This window comes from Stylophora pistillata, chromosome 6 (assembly GCF_964205215.1).
Source record: "Stylophora pistillata chromosome 6, jaStyPist1.2, whole genome shotgun sequence".
NCBI lineage: Eukaryota > Metazoa > Cnidaria > Anthozoa > Scleractinia > Pocilloporidae > Stylophora > Stylophora pistillata.
The window spans coordinates 26401358-26414079 of NC_142524.1; the positions used below are offsets into that span (position 1 = coordinate 26401358).

The 12722-nt window shown below is 41.1% G+C and overlaps 3 protein-coding genes and 1 long non-coding RNA gene across 4 annotated transcripts; 3 read left to right on the top strand and 1 right to left on the bottom strand.

Moving 5' to 3' along the window:
- The first annotated feature begins 1517 nt into the window (after positions 1-1517).
- Positions 1518-2795, top strand: LOC148729168 (uncharacterized). The gene has a single exon (XM_088725098.1). The coding sequence runs from the start codon at positions 1518-1520 to the stop codon at positions 2793-2795; it is 1278 nt and encodes a 425-aa protein (XP_088581224.1).
- A 639-nt stretch (positions 2796-3434) lies between these two features.
- On the top strand, positions 3435-4160 carry LOC148729169 (uncharacterized). The gene has a single exon (XM_088725099.1). It carries the CDS (start codon positions 3435-3437, stop codon positions 4158-4160), a length of 726 nt encoding a protein of 241 aa, XP_088581225.1.
- A 2146-nt stretch (positions 4161-6306) lies between these two features.
- Positions 6307-8358, bottom strand: LOC148729170 (uncharacterized). The gene is made up of 3 exons (XR_015988825.1): positions 8225-8358; positions 7350-7417; positions 6307-6672 (listed from the first exon to the last, which is right to left on the bottom strand). It is a non-coding gene; the product is annotated as an uncharacterized LOC148729170 (long non-coding RNA).
- A 119-nt stretch (positions 8359-8477) lies between these two features.
- Positions 8478-10094, top strand: LOC148729171 (uncharacterized). Its single transcript, XM_088725100.1, has 2 exons — positions 8478-9067; positions 9224-10094. Exons 1-2 carry the CDS (start codon positions 8478-8480, stop codon positions 10092-10094), a joined length of 1461 nt encoding a protein of 486 aa, XP_088581226.1.
- Positions 10095-12722: the final 2628 nt, after the last annotated feature.

Genomic DNA, 12722 nt, shown 5'->3' on the forward strand with positions numbered 1-12722 from the left:
TTGTTTCTCGTGTTCAGTCCGCGCGGGACTGGTATAACTACGTCTTTTAAATTGTTAAATATTATGGGATAAACCATGTGCTCGTACTTGCAGAGGTCAAAAACTCGTTTTGGATGTTCGATTGTTTTCTCACTAGTTTATTCACTTATTCCTCGAGTCCACAAATCTTGTAAGTATGTTTTCAGTGTAGTTTTTCGTTTCGCTTCGTTTTGTTTACATTTGTGTTCTTTTTTGTACAGTTAAACCAGATCTTTGTAAAATAAAGAGTGATTCGAATATTGAAGTCTACATTTACGTTTGAAAGATTTACGTTGGATTCGCTGGTTATCGTCTTGGATTTCGTCGATTGTACAATGGAATTATCCGTTCTTTGATTGATCTTGTGCCATCAATAATTTGTTTCTTCGCTTCTGGATCGGTTCTGGATTAATATGGACCCACGTGGGTTGAGAAAGAAACCCGTTGAGGGAGCCGCTCATGAGAGAATTCTTCGCTTAAAGCGTAGCCGGTCTGGTTCAAAGGCGGTCGTCACCAGAAGACAGCGCGAATTAATCGAGCTTATGAAGAACTCTGACGATGTCGATTAGGTTAGAGCGAAGTTTCTTAAGTTTGAGTTAGCTATGAGAAATTTTTACGAAGCACATGATAAGTATCACGCTGAGTTGATAGATGGAAGTGCCATTCCGGATTCAATCGAATATTTTGAATCAGTGAAGCGCGTGGGAACCGCCGTGTTTCAGTCATTTTATACGTGGTCACAATCAGCTGAGTTTAAGCTCCAAGAAGAATTAGATCTTGCCATTAGTCTTCATCCCAAAGATTCTATCAGTAATATTGGTTCTGTCAATTCAAAGTCTGCCGTGAGTTCTAGAAGGCCTAAGCCCAAATCCACCGTAAGCTCTACTATCTCACGGTTAAGCACCGCCTCAAGTGCAAGGCTGAGAGCCTGTGCTAAGAAAGCTGCCTTGTCAGTAGAAGCATCTGCAGTGAGGACACGGCAGGATATTCAGTTACAAGAACTGTTGTTGAAGCAGAAGAAAGAGAATTTCGAGCTGGAAACCGAGTTAGCTAAGGCCGAGACAGAAGAAAAGGTGTACAGTCATTGCGAGGAGTAAAGTCCACCAAAACCATCAAGTCAGTCACTGACTTCACATGAAACTAAGAAGGGGACCACTGTGGTTGTCCCTGAATATCAAGAAAATCTTACACTGACCCTAGTGGCTCAATTTTCGACTTCCACCCCATGTCAAGATAAAGATAAAGACACTGTGGAAGTTGCGATTGATCAGACAGAGAAGGATTGCAGTCCTTTAAACCCAGATGCCTGTGAATAGAAAGGTTACACACACTCCCCCTGTACAAGTAGTGGTGAAAGTGCTGAAAGCAAATTATGGAAACAACATCTAGATCTTAGTCTCAAGAATGTCAGTCACACAATGGAGGTTCAGAAGCTGGAACAACAACAAAATCAACAGCTTTAAGAATTACTGAAACAGTAACAGCTTCAAACATTTGCGATGTCGTTGCCGCAGCCCAAAATCTCAGTATTTTCAGGCAACCCTGTTAAGTACTCAGACTTTGTACGAGCCTTTGAGAATTTAATAGAGTCAAAGACAAGCAGCCCGAACTCTCGTTTGTACTATCTAGTCCAATATACGTCAGGGGAAGTGAAGGAGTTAATGCAAAGCTGTTTGTCAATGTATCCCGCAAAAGGCTACAAGACTTCAAGAGCACTCCTCAAGGATAGATATGGTGAAAGCTACAAAATAGCAACTGCTCTCATTGATCAAGTAAAAAAATCTCCTCAGATTAAGGCAGATGATGGTCCTGCTTTGCAAAGGTACTCTGTTCTACTTACAAGTTTTAAGAACTCGCTCCAAGAAATTGGATATTTGAGCAAAATCGAAAACCCTGACACTCTCCAAAAGATCATTGGAAGGCTGCCATTTGGGCTCAGACAGAGATGGCGTGAAAAGGCTGACCACATCACAGCGGATTTGAAAAGGGAAGTTACTATTGGAGATATTGCAGAATTTGTCGAAGCTAAGGCTAGAATCGCCAATCACCCAGTGTTCGGGAACATCTATTCAAATGAAGACAAGAACACTGCTGCAGGCGCTGGCTCCAAACGAAGACACAGAACACCATCAAAGGAGCACAAAAGTTCTGCTTTCACGACACATGGAACTACCCCAGAAAGTCCCACTGACCCCCCTAAGGACGACACCGAAAATGTGCCGAAGAAGTCGAATGTTAAGTGCCCACTGTGTAAAGAGAGTCATCGGCTGTCACGGTGCCAGCTGTTCAGAGGAAAGTCAGTCGACGAGCGAATTAGTTTTGTGCGTAGTAGCGGACTGTCTGATAATTGTCTCGTGGCAGGACATATGGCAATGTCTTGCCCCAAGCAGAGCTACTGCCAGATAGTCGGATGTAAGATAGGTCATCGAAAACATTCTACGTTCTTACATCAGAAGAATGACAAACCAGCCAAAACAGAACCTGCATCGCCATCTGAGACTCAGTCGAGCAACATAGATAATGAGAAGCAAAATGATCGAGCACGAAGCTGTTTCACCGAAGTAGTTGCATGCGAAGGAACGTGTAGTGCCACTGGGGCCGGAGCGTCGGCTACAGGACTTGCTATAGTTCCAGTTAATGTCAGAACTAAGGCAAAGGAGAAGATGGTTCAAACCTACGCGTTTCTATATCCAGGATCGAATACTACGTTTTGCACTAACAAGTTGATAGAACGTCTGGGCACATCAGGTAGAAATGTCTCTAACTACCATGGATAGTGATAATGTTAATAGTGAGAGTCTGGTGGTCAATTTTGAGGTTTCTGATCTGAGGGGATGTAATGCTTTTGAGCTGTCGGATGTTCTCTCGCGAGTTAAGCTCCCAGTCAGACTTGATGACACTGCAGTTCAAAGTAATGTGGAAAGGTGGTTATACCTAAAATATATTGACTTACCTTGTATTGATGCCGAAGTCGAATTGCTCATAGGCAGCGATGCGCGCAAAGCCCTTGAGCCTCAAGAAGTGCAGAGAAGTGAAGATGGTGGCCCATATGCTGTGCGAACACTGCTAGGATGGACCATCAATGGCCCACTTGGTAGGCTGAGTTAGTCAAGCCTTACAACAAACCGTACTTAGTCGCATGTTCTCGTGGACCAGCAGTTCGCGCGTTTCTGTAAAATGGAATTTAACGATTCCTAGTTCAGCATCGAGAAAGGATTGTCGCAAGATGATAAGAGAGCCCTTGCCATGATGGAAGAGTCTGCCGAGGTTCGCGATGGTCATTATGAAATTGCACTTCCTTGGAAGGTCTTCCCTCCTGATCTACCTAACAACAAGTTGGTCGCTGAACGTCGCCTTGGGTTGCTGAAGAAGAGACTGGTGAAGGATCCGAACTACACCGGAAGTATTCTGTATTTATGGATGACATGTTTAACAAAGGTCATGCACGAAAGGTTCCTGAAGATCAGCGTGATGGTTCGCTCGCATGGTACTTGCCTAATCATCCTGTCACTCATCCGCAAAAATCCGACAAGGTCAGGGTGGTCTTCGACCGTGCGGCAAAGTTCCAGAATGTCTCGCTCAATCAACAGATATTGCAAGGACCCGATTTAACCTACTCACTCACTGGAGTTCTGAAAAGATTTACAGAACAGCCGATAGCCATTATGGCTGACGTCGAGAAAATTTTTTGTCAAGTACAAGTACCAACCGAGGATAGCAAGTATCTGCGCTTCCTTTGGTTACCGGGTGGTGACACGGATAAAGAACCAGAAGAATTTCAAATGCTAGTTCACCTTTTCGGAGGTGTTTCGTCCCCCAGTTGTGCCAAGTATGCACTGCAGAAAACTGCCGATGACAATGCAGAACATTTTGACAAAGACATCATTCAAACAGTAAAAAGAAATTTCTATGTTGACGATTGCTGGAAGTCTGTGGAAGATAACCAACAAGCAAGTCGATTGGTCAATCAACTACGTCAGTTGCTAGCTAGAGGAGTTTTTCGTTTAACAAAATGGATTTCAAATGCCTATGATGTCATTCAGTCAGTCTTCATGTCTGAGAGAGCCGGATCCGTCAAAGAGCCCGATCTCGAGAACTTGCCTGTAGGGCTTGCCCTCGGCATTCAGTGGGATGTCCAGTGAGATACATTCTGTTTCAAAATTGTCGTGAAGGACCGACCCCCAACGAAGAGGGGTATTCTCGCTGCCATAAGTTCAATTTATGACCCTCTGTGATTCATTGTCCCGTTGATTCTGTCTGCGAAAGCAATTCTGCGTGATCTGTGCCGGAAAGGATTAGACTGGGATGACAGAATTCCACATGAAGATTTAGTGCGTTGGCAAGACTGGCTGAGGGAACTTCCTTAACTTGAACTGTTCGCCCTTGAACGTTATTTAAAACCCAAGAACATTGGCCGCATAGTGTCTAGCCAACTTCACAATTTTTGCAGATGCATCAAGTGAAGGATATGGTGCTGTTTCGTACCTTCGAGTCGTCAATGAAGCTAAAAATGTTCATTGTGCCTTTTTGATGGGAAAGTCACGACAAACGCCCCAGAAGGCAGTTACTATTCCTCGCCTGGAGCTGTCAGCCGCTGTGGTTGCCACAAGATTGAACAGCTCAAGTAGTTTAAGGCCTGGGTCAGGAGATTAAATTGCCTTGACAAAATAAACAGCCATATCTCCATAAATATACAGCCCATTTCGCTGAAATTTTCAGGGACGATAGATTTTCATACCAACTTTTACCTTATGGCAACGATGTCGACGGCGACGGTCACGTGTCGGGTCACGTGATCATAACGCTGCGCAATCGGTTTTTATCGGAATTGGTAAGATTTACACACAATCGTTACTGATCAATGAATGAGAAAAATACTCATTAAAAAATGCTAGCCATCTAAGTTTGGAATGAATTCCCTTCGTTCTTTAAAAAAGAGATTAGAGATTTTTAGGAGCTGAGAAGGAACTTTTCTCAACTTAATGGTATTTAAATTGTTATCAACTCGACTCGGCACTTCATTCCAAACGTGAAGATAAAGTTTATCAACACCTTCTTCCATTTCACTAAAAATAACTGCTTGAGATGGAAACTTCGGCACCGGCGATAGCATTCTGACTACCCCTTTTTTAACTACGAAAGCAGCCATTTTGCTTCTTTTCGAACATAATACATGAAGGAGACTTTAATACCACGTTTTACCGCTGACCAAAAAGGCGCAAATCAAATATGGTGGTTATAGTCGTCTGAAGGTAGATCACCGGAAAAATCTCCGATGGGAAAGCAAAGCTGATGGCTTCGCAGGCCAAAAAGCGAATGAATTATCATTTACTGTTCTAGTTTTGTATGTTTTCATCTCCTGTAATTGTAAGGATACTGAAATACTGTAATAGTATTACTTCAAACTGTTTGTTGCTTTTTTCGAAATTTCCACGTCCGTGACCGCAAGGAAATAAAAGATGCTAAAATAAATTAAGAGATGTACTGTGGGACTCACTGCATGGGTTGTTGTTGCCCATGAAGTCAAATATACAACAGCTTTCATGGTTCTCTTTACACGACAGCGAAATCAACCCACAACATGTATCAAAATTAAGCCACAGGAGGTGGGAGGTGGAAGGGAGAAATAACTGCTAGTATTAGTGCTCCATATGTTTAAAAATTATAACCCCACCCTTAGGTCTTATGATAAATCTGTTGGTAAGAAATGAACAGGGCTTTCAACTGGCCTGGCAGCAAAAAAGGGTGAAAAACAAGGTTATTCAAAATTCAAATTCCCCCTTCCCACCCCATCTTGATGGAGAGATAACTTCCATGTGCACTTTGCACTGATTTCCTGCTGGCTCAGTTGGAGGCGTCTGTCCAATTTCATGTCGTACAAAATAACAAAAAAAGGTAATATATTATTAAGTGAAAAAGGAAATAGAAACAAAATGTAAATTGACATGGGGATTGACTGGGGTTTGATTCACTCGTGTTTATTTATGGGATACTAAGTCCCTTGCCCGAAAAAAAAATTCAAGAAATGACAATGAATCAGAAAAGGCAGACAAAAGCTGGCAATTGGAAGAAAGATATTGGCTCTACATGGAACATTTCAAAGAATATCCCCTTTCACATGTGAGCAAAAGTATTTCTTTCCATAAATCTTTTGAAGGTCACTAAATACTTACAGGTAGAAAAAAAAAGCACAATTGCAAAAAAGTATATTTCATTAATAGGTCTTTTTCTCAAAAAATATCAGGCCATTGATAGCCAAATTTCAAAGTGGTCACCGCCATAAAAAAAAAAAAAAGCAACAGTATCTAAATGCATATTCTGTGGAAAGCTGGCAGAAAACTGCCCAAGGTAAAAAATCTCTGCACCAAGTAGAATGCAAATGCTGTCTCTTAACAACACCAGTGGAGAGTTGCCTCTTCGGTTGTGTGGCAAGCAGGAGGGAGGCAAGCAGGAGGGAGGCATTCACAGAAGTAAAAAGTCGAGCCAAAGAGCTTTCAGGAAAAAAAATCTTCAAACCAACACAAAAAGAAGTCAAAAACATAGGGTCAGTGATATATAAGGAATTCAACTCTCTATGTAAAGAGTGACTGGGAAAGTCCTTTAGAGAAGTAATGTCCATGGTTTCCGAGGCTGGGTTGACAAAGAAAGTTTCACCTGTTCAGGCAAAAAAAAAAAATCCGTAAAGAAAAGAAAAAGTTAAAACAAAATATAGAAAATTCCTGAAAAAAAAAAATTATGTCAACCTTCACCTAGCTCAATGAACATATTTCGCAGCCAGGAAAAGGCAAAGAATGGTAGAATGTTTTGAAACAATTGATGAGGCCAAAAGGAGGGTAAAAAATGCCCCGAAGCGGAACACCTGAAGTCATACAGCCTGAAAAATTACACAACCTAAACCGCAACCCCAAATCCAGATATTGCGCCAAAAGGTATGAAAACCACCTGGCAAAAATACAAGTTCTTGTTCTGAAGGCCACTAAGCAGCTACAGTCTGATATAAAAGTATGGGATGCACTCTTCTTAATGCAGAATAACTGGCTTCCCAATGCTAATTACTATCGGTTTTCAGATGAGGTAACAAGTACTCTTCACAAGAAAAAAGTTGCTCTGAAATTGCTACAATCCTGGAAGATGATTACAGTACATTTATAAAGTATTTTGATCAAGCATTCTTACCTAATTTTATTCCCTTAAATGACTTAGTCAGGTCAATTTAAAAAGGTAATAAGTTGCTTGAAAGTGATAGTTGTCCATCATTTTTACCACCAAAAGCTTCGGATTTAAGAGCAAATTTGTTACTGGTAATTAACACTTAATTACTACTTGCTCACCTTCATCATAAGCAAGTCAAAGATTATGTTTGACTGCAAGATAGCTGTACTGTTGAGCTATCTTGTCCCTATGGATTGAAAAAAAATACACTGTGAACATGACATCAGAAAAGAAGTCTCTTGCAACAGTTTACATTACTTGACTTAAAATACTGCCATAACGTAGATGCCTTTAATTTCACAAGTTCCTCAACATGCCCTGATGAATGTGGAAGTTGTACAAGAATGTAAGTAAAAATCATAGTTAAGAAAAGGTAATAGAAAGATTCCCATTTAGTATGTTCTTGTATGATTGAGAATGTTTGTGTTAGTCGTCACAGGCTGGCAATTCAGTCATTGTTAACTAAGGTTAAAGACGACATCCCAATTTAGTTTGTCACCTCTCTTGAGGTGGATTCAATCTAAAACATATAGATAAGTATACTTTAAATTTCGCTGCACATGTATAAGAACACCACTGTTGACGCATAGCTTTTTGCTCTCTCTCATTTACATGCCTTGTAGATTGAGTAATAAACTCTCTTTGTTGAAGCTCATATAAATACATTTACCCACAAAAGTGTTGTACTGTAACTCACCGTTAAATTTCTAACTTGGGATTGAGCCGCGGCATTTAATTTAATTTGGTAAAAAAAAAATTACGCTACGGGTAACTTTTCACTCCGCGGTTTATCAATTTCCACCTCATCCTACAGTGACGAGAATGGAAAATTTCCGAAACATACCAAAAAATTTCTAATTCATAATTCAGTTAACGAAAAAATGCGCTTTCCTTGAATGAAACGTTCGTTATTTGGATTTACGCCTCAGAGCATTATGGAAGCTACGGCAAATTAGAGCTAACTTGCCGAATGAAACCCAAAACTACCACTCACCTCAGCTGTAGACCTCACATCTGCACGAAAACAACGTCTTCTAAAAAAAATTGCGGTAGATATATCCATCTTCGCCTCCCCAAAAGCGTAAAGGCCCTCTGATCTAAACTTCGCACGCGCCAGACGGTAACGGCGGCCATTTTTAAGTAAGTCTCTGGCAGTGGATGAAAGGTTCTTTTGGACCGACAGCACATGTGTGTCGAGCTGTATCGTGAACAAGGAAAAGAGGTTCCAGACGTTCCTTGCGAACAGAATGACAACAATCCATGAAAGATCGCGAGCAGACCAGTGGTACTATGTTGGTACAGGTTCTAACCCTGCTGACGATGCATCTAGAGGACTTTCCACTGAAGAGCTTATCCACAAAAACCGCTGGACCAGTGGCCCTTCCTTTCTCTTGGAAGCAGAGGACTGTAGCTGGCCTAAGCAACCCGACGTTAAGAAAGAAAGGAGAACCTTCTCAGTAGCGTCTACAGTTGAAGTCGACTTCTTAAACAGAATGGTGCAGTCCTGTTCCTCCTGGTATAGGCTCAAGAAGTTGATGGCGTGGATACTACGCTACCGTTCTAATCTTCTGCGAGAGTGTCGCGGAAGGAAGGAAGCCAGAGCTAAAGTACTCATCTCTGGGAAACCCAGTCCCATCAGTGTAGAAGAAATGCACTATGCTGAGATAGAAGTCTTGAAGTATGTACAAAGGCAAAGCTTTAGCGGAGAGTTGGTGTATCTTCAGAATAAACAATCAGATGTTGTGCGCAAGAAATCAGTCCAAGCCAGCTGCGCACGTTCTGTCAAGAAATCAAGCTCAATTGCCAAGTTGGATCCGGAGTTGGGCAATGGCCTGCTGTGCGTTGGGGGAAGATTGAGGCACGCACAAATTGAACAAGAGCGAAGACACCCTATAATACTCCCAAAGAATCATCATGTTGTAGATCTGATCGTCAGCCATTACCATTTTCTTTCTGGACATTCTGGTCAATAATATGTGCTCTCTTTGATCAGAAAGAGTTACTGGATTATCAAAGGAAGAGTCGCCATGAGAAGAGTTGTAAATCATTGTTTTAGCTGTAGACGAAGACAGGCTCCGTCTGGAGCTCAGAAGATGGCTGATCTTCCTGCTGACAGAGTCACACCTGATAAACCCCCGTTCAGTTTTGTAGGCGTTGATTCTTTTGGTCCGTTTTGGGTAAAGAGGGCCAGAAGTCAAGTCAAGCGTTATGGTGTCTTGTTTACGTGTTTGGGTACCAGAGCCATTCACTTGAAAGTCGCTCAGAGTATGGACACAGATTCGTTTGTAAACTCATTGCGCCGCTTCAATGCAAGGCGAGGTATCCCGGAAGTGATGAGGTCCGAGAACAGGTCAAATTTTGTTAGCGGAAACAAGGAGCTCCGAGAACCTATCTCTGAGTGGAATGAGAGTCGGATCCATGAGTTCTTCTTGCAAAGGAATATCAAGTGGCTGTTTAATCCACCATCAGGATCCCATTTTGGTGGCATATGGGAGCGATGTATTAGAACTGTCAGAAAGACTCTCCTTGCTCTCGTGAAGGAACAGCCGCTGGATGATGAATGGTTAACCACCCTGATGTGTGAGGTAGAATCTGTTATTAATGGGCGTTCGATAACGAAATCGTCAGGTGACCTATCGGAGTCTGAAGCTCTTACCCCGAATCATTTACTGCTGTTACGGTCAGGCCCGAATCTTCCTCCTGGCGTGTTCAGTAAAGAAGATGGCTACTCTCGAGGAAGATTGCGCCAGGCACAATATATGACGACGTATTTTGGCGAAGATGGATTAAAGAGTACTTGCCGCAGTTGCAGGAGAGGCAGAAATGGGCTTATCCATCACCGAACTTTGCCGTTAATGACATAGTGCTTGTGGTTGATGATAGAGTACCAAGATCTTCATAGCCTCTTGGTCGGATTATTACTGTACGCAAGAACAGCACCGATGGGTACGTGCGAAGTGTAACTGTGAAGACCAGAACATCGCTGTATGATCGCCCTGTTGATAAGATTGTTCTCCTGGAGTCGGTGGAGATGTCAGAAGGCATGAAATGAAACATTACTGAACTGATATGATTCGAGCTTTATATTCTCCCGCAGAATTGTCAGATATAACGTTTTGCAGTTAATGGCTTGAACCCGGGGGTAACTTGTGAAGGTGTAGTCTGATCATACAGCAACCATACCGTACATAAAAGGCATGTCTGAAAACATCTCGCGCATCTTACTACCCTTCAATATCCTCGTCGCCCACAAACCCATCACCACACTACGTCAGTTCCTAACCAACGTTAAAGACAAAGACGAACCGAGGAACAGACAGGAAACGATTTATAAGATCAATTGTTCCGACTGCCAAGCCTACTATATCGGTGAGACTGGCAGAAACCTCACAACAAGACTGACTGAACACAGACGGACGACGAGGAAAGGTGATGTCAGCAATCACATTGCTGAACACCATCGACTTACTAACCACAACATTGACTGGGACTCTGCGCAATGCCTAACCTATAGCACTGACTATTTTCAACGACTGACACTGGAAAGCTGGTTTACTAACTTAGAACAGACTCCCCTAAACATATGTCAACAACTACCCGCTCCATACAAACGACTCATTCACGACATAAACATCACACACGACCGAAAAATAAGGACCTAACTTTACCGACAGATCGAAACAGACCAATCACGACCGACTTACGTCACTTGAGTCTTACAGCCAATAACACCACGGCAAAACCAACCGATCATTTCACACGAACTGGAATAAGAACATTCTACTGACAACAGTCATTCACTTGACTCTGATGATGACTTCCGCACAGGTTGTCGAAACGTCAGTCACTACCACCGACAACAGTCCTTCTCAGGACTACACTCACCCGGACGATCAGACTACACCTTCACATGTAACGTTTGTTTGCGTCAAATTTCTTTTCAAATCTTTGTTTAGTGCGTCCGATTTTAGAGGCCGGAATGTAAGTTACAAAACGTTCTACAATTGTTTACTTTGTTTCTCGTGTTCAGTCCGCGCGGGACTGGTACAATTTCGTCATTTAAATTGTTAAATATTTTGGGATAAACCATGTGCTCGTACTTGCAGAGGTCAAAAATTCGTTTTGGATGTTCGATTGTTTTCTCACTAGTATATTCACTTATTCCTCGAGTCCACAAATCTTGTATGTTTTCACTGTAGTTTTTCGTTTCGCTTCGTTTTCTTTACATCTGTTTCCTTTTTTTGTGCAGTTAAACCAGATCTTTGTAAAGTAAAGAGTGATTCGAATATTCAAGTCTACACGACTGCTCAAACTAGAAACTAGTGAGCTACGCACAATTGCACGACATTACTTATCCTAGTAGAGTGCTCAATTTGAACTTAAAAGCAAGTTTTGTAATGCCAAATAGCTATATTTAACTGCAGACAGTTTTTAAGTTTTGAAAAAGGATTTATTTTCATTAAGTCACTAATTACAAAATAAAAGTGCAGACCGCACATGGACTTGGCCCTAACTAAATACTAGTAAGCAAAATAAAGTATTCAAAGTCCAAAGGAAGGTCCTGAAGAGACATTTTATACATATCTAAAGGGAGTCGTAAGTTAAACTAAGATAATTCTACGCTACAAGTAAAGATAATTCTAAGTTGAATTTAAAGTAATCAAAAAAAAGAGTAAATAGCTAAGAATAATGATATAACTAAGGATAATCTTAATTTAATATTAATATAACAGTAAAGCTAATAGATAACTTACAAGAATTATCTTAAATGTATCTCCTAAGATAGTTTTAAGTTAAAACTAAAGATAATTCTAATAAGGCCGACATTGGTGTAACCTTTAACTAAGGAAAGACATAACTAAGGATAATTTAGTGAAAAGAACCTAAAAGAAACTAACCTACTATGAAAAATTTAACCTATTTATTAAATTAGTCACTAAATCAACCATTTACTGGAAAATTTTGATAGTAGTGTTATTCAATCGACACAGTGCTGGATCTTCCTATCAATTATTAAAGTCAGATAAATAGAGATCAAATGAAAGTGGTCACAGAGAATTGTCCTCTCAATATCATTGAGGATATAACGGATTATACCTTCATGACTTTCATTTCCATTGCGAAAAGTAGCATCGTTATTGAAAAACTTCCCAATGCCATACAAGATCGTTTTGATAAAAAAAACGGGCCAGTCGTGCATTTTTTTGGGCTGACTGGAGCCCACTGAAAAAAGAAAACAGAAATGTAAGACGAGAAGAAATTACCAAGAAGGGAGGACATCACAGGAGAAAAATAAGACCACACTTTTTTAGCACGGGAACAATTAAGAAAACAGTTATCAATTGTTTCTTTTCGAGAGCAGTAGGCACATTTATCAGAATCAATATATATAGCCCCAATGTTTAGGAAATCGCGGACTTTAACGGCTCGAAGGACAATTTACCATAACACATCATTCTTATAGCTTTTAGAAGAGTCATCTCGAACCAATT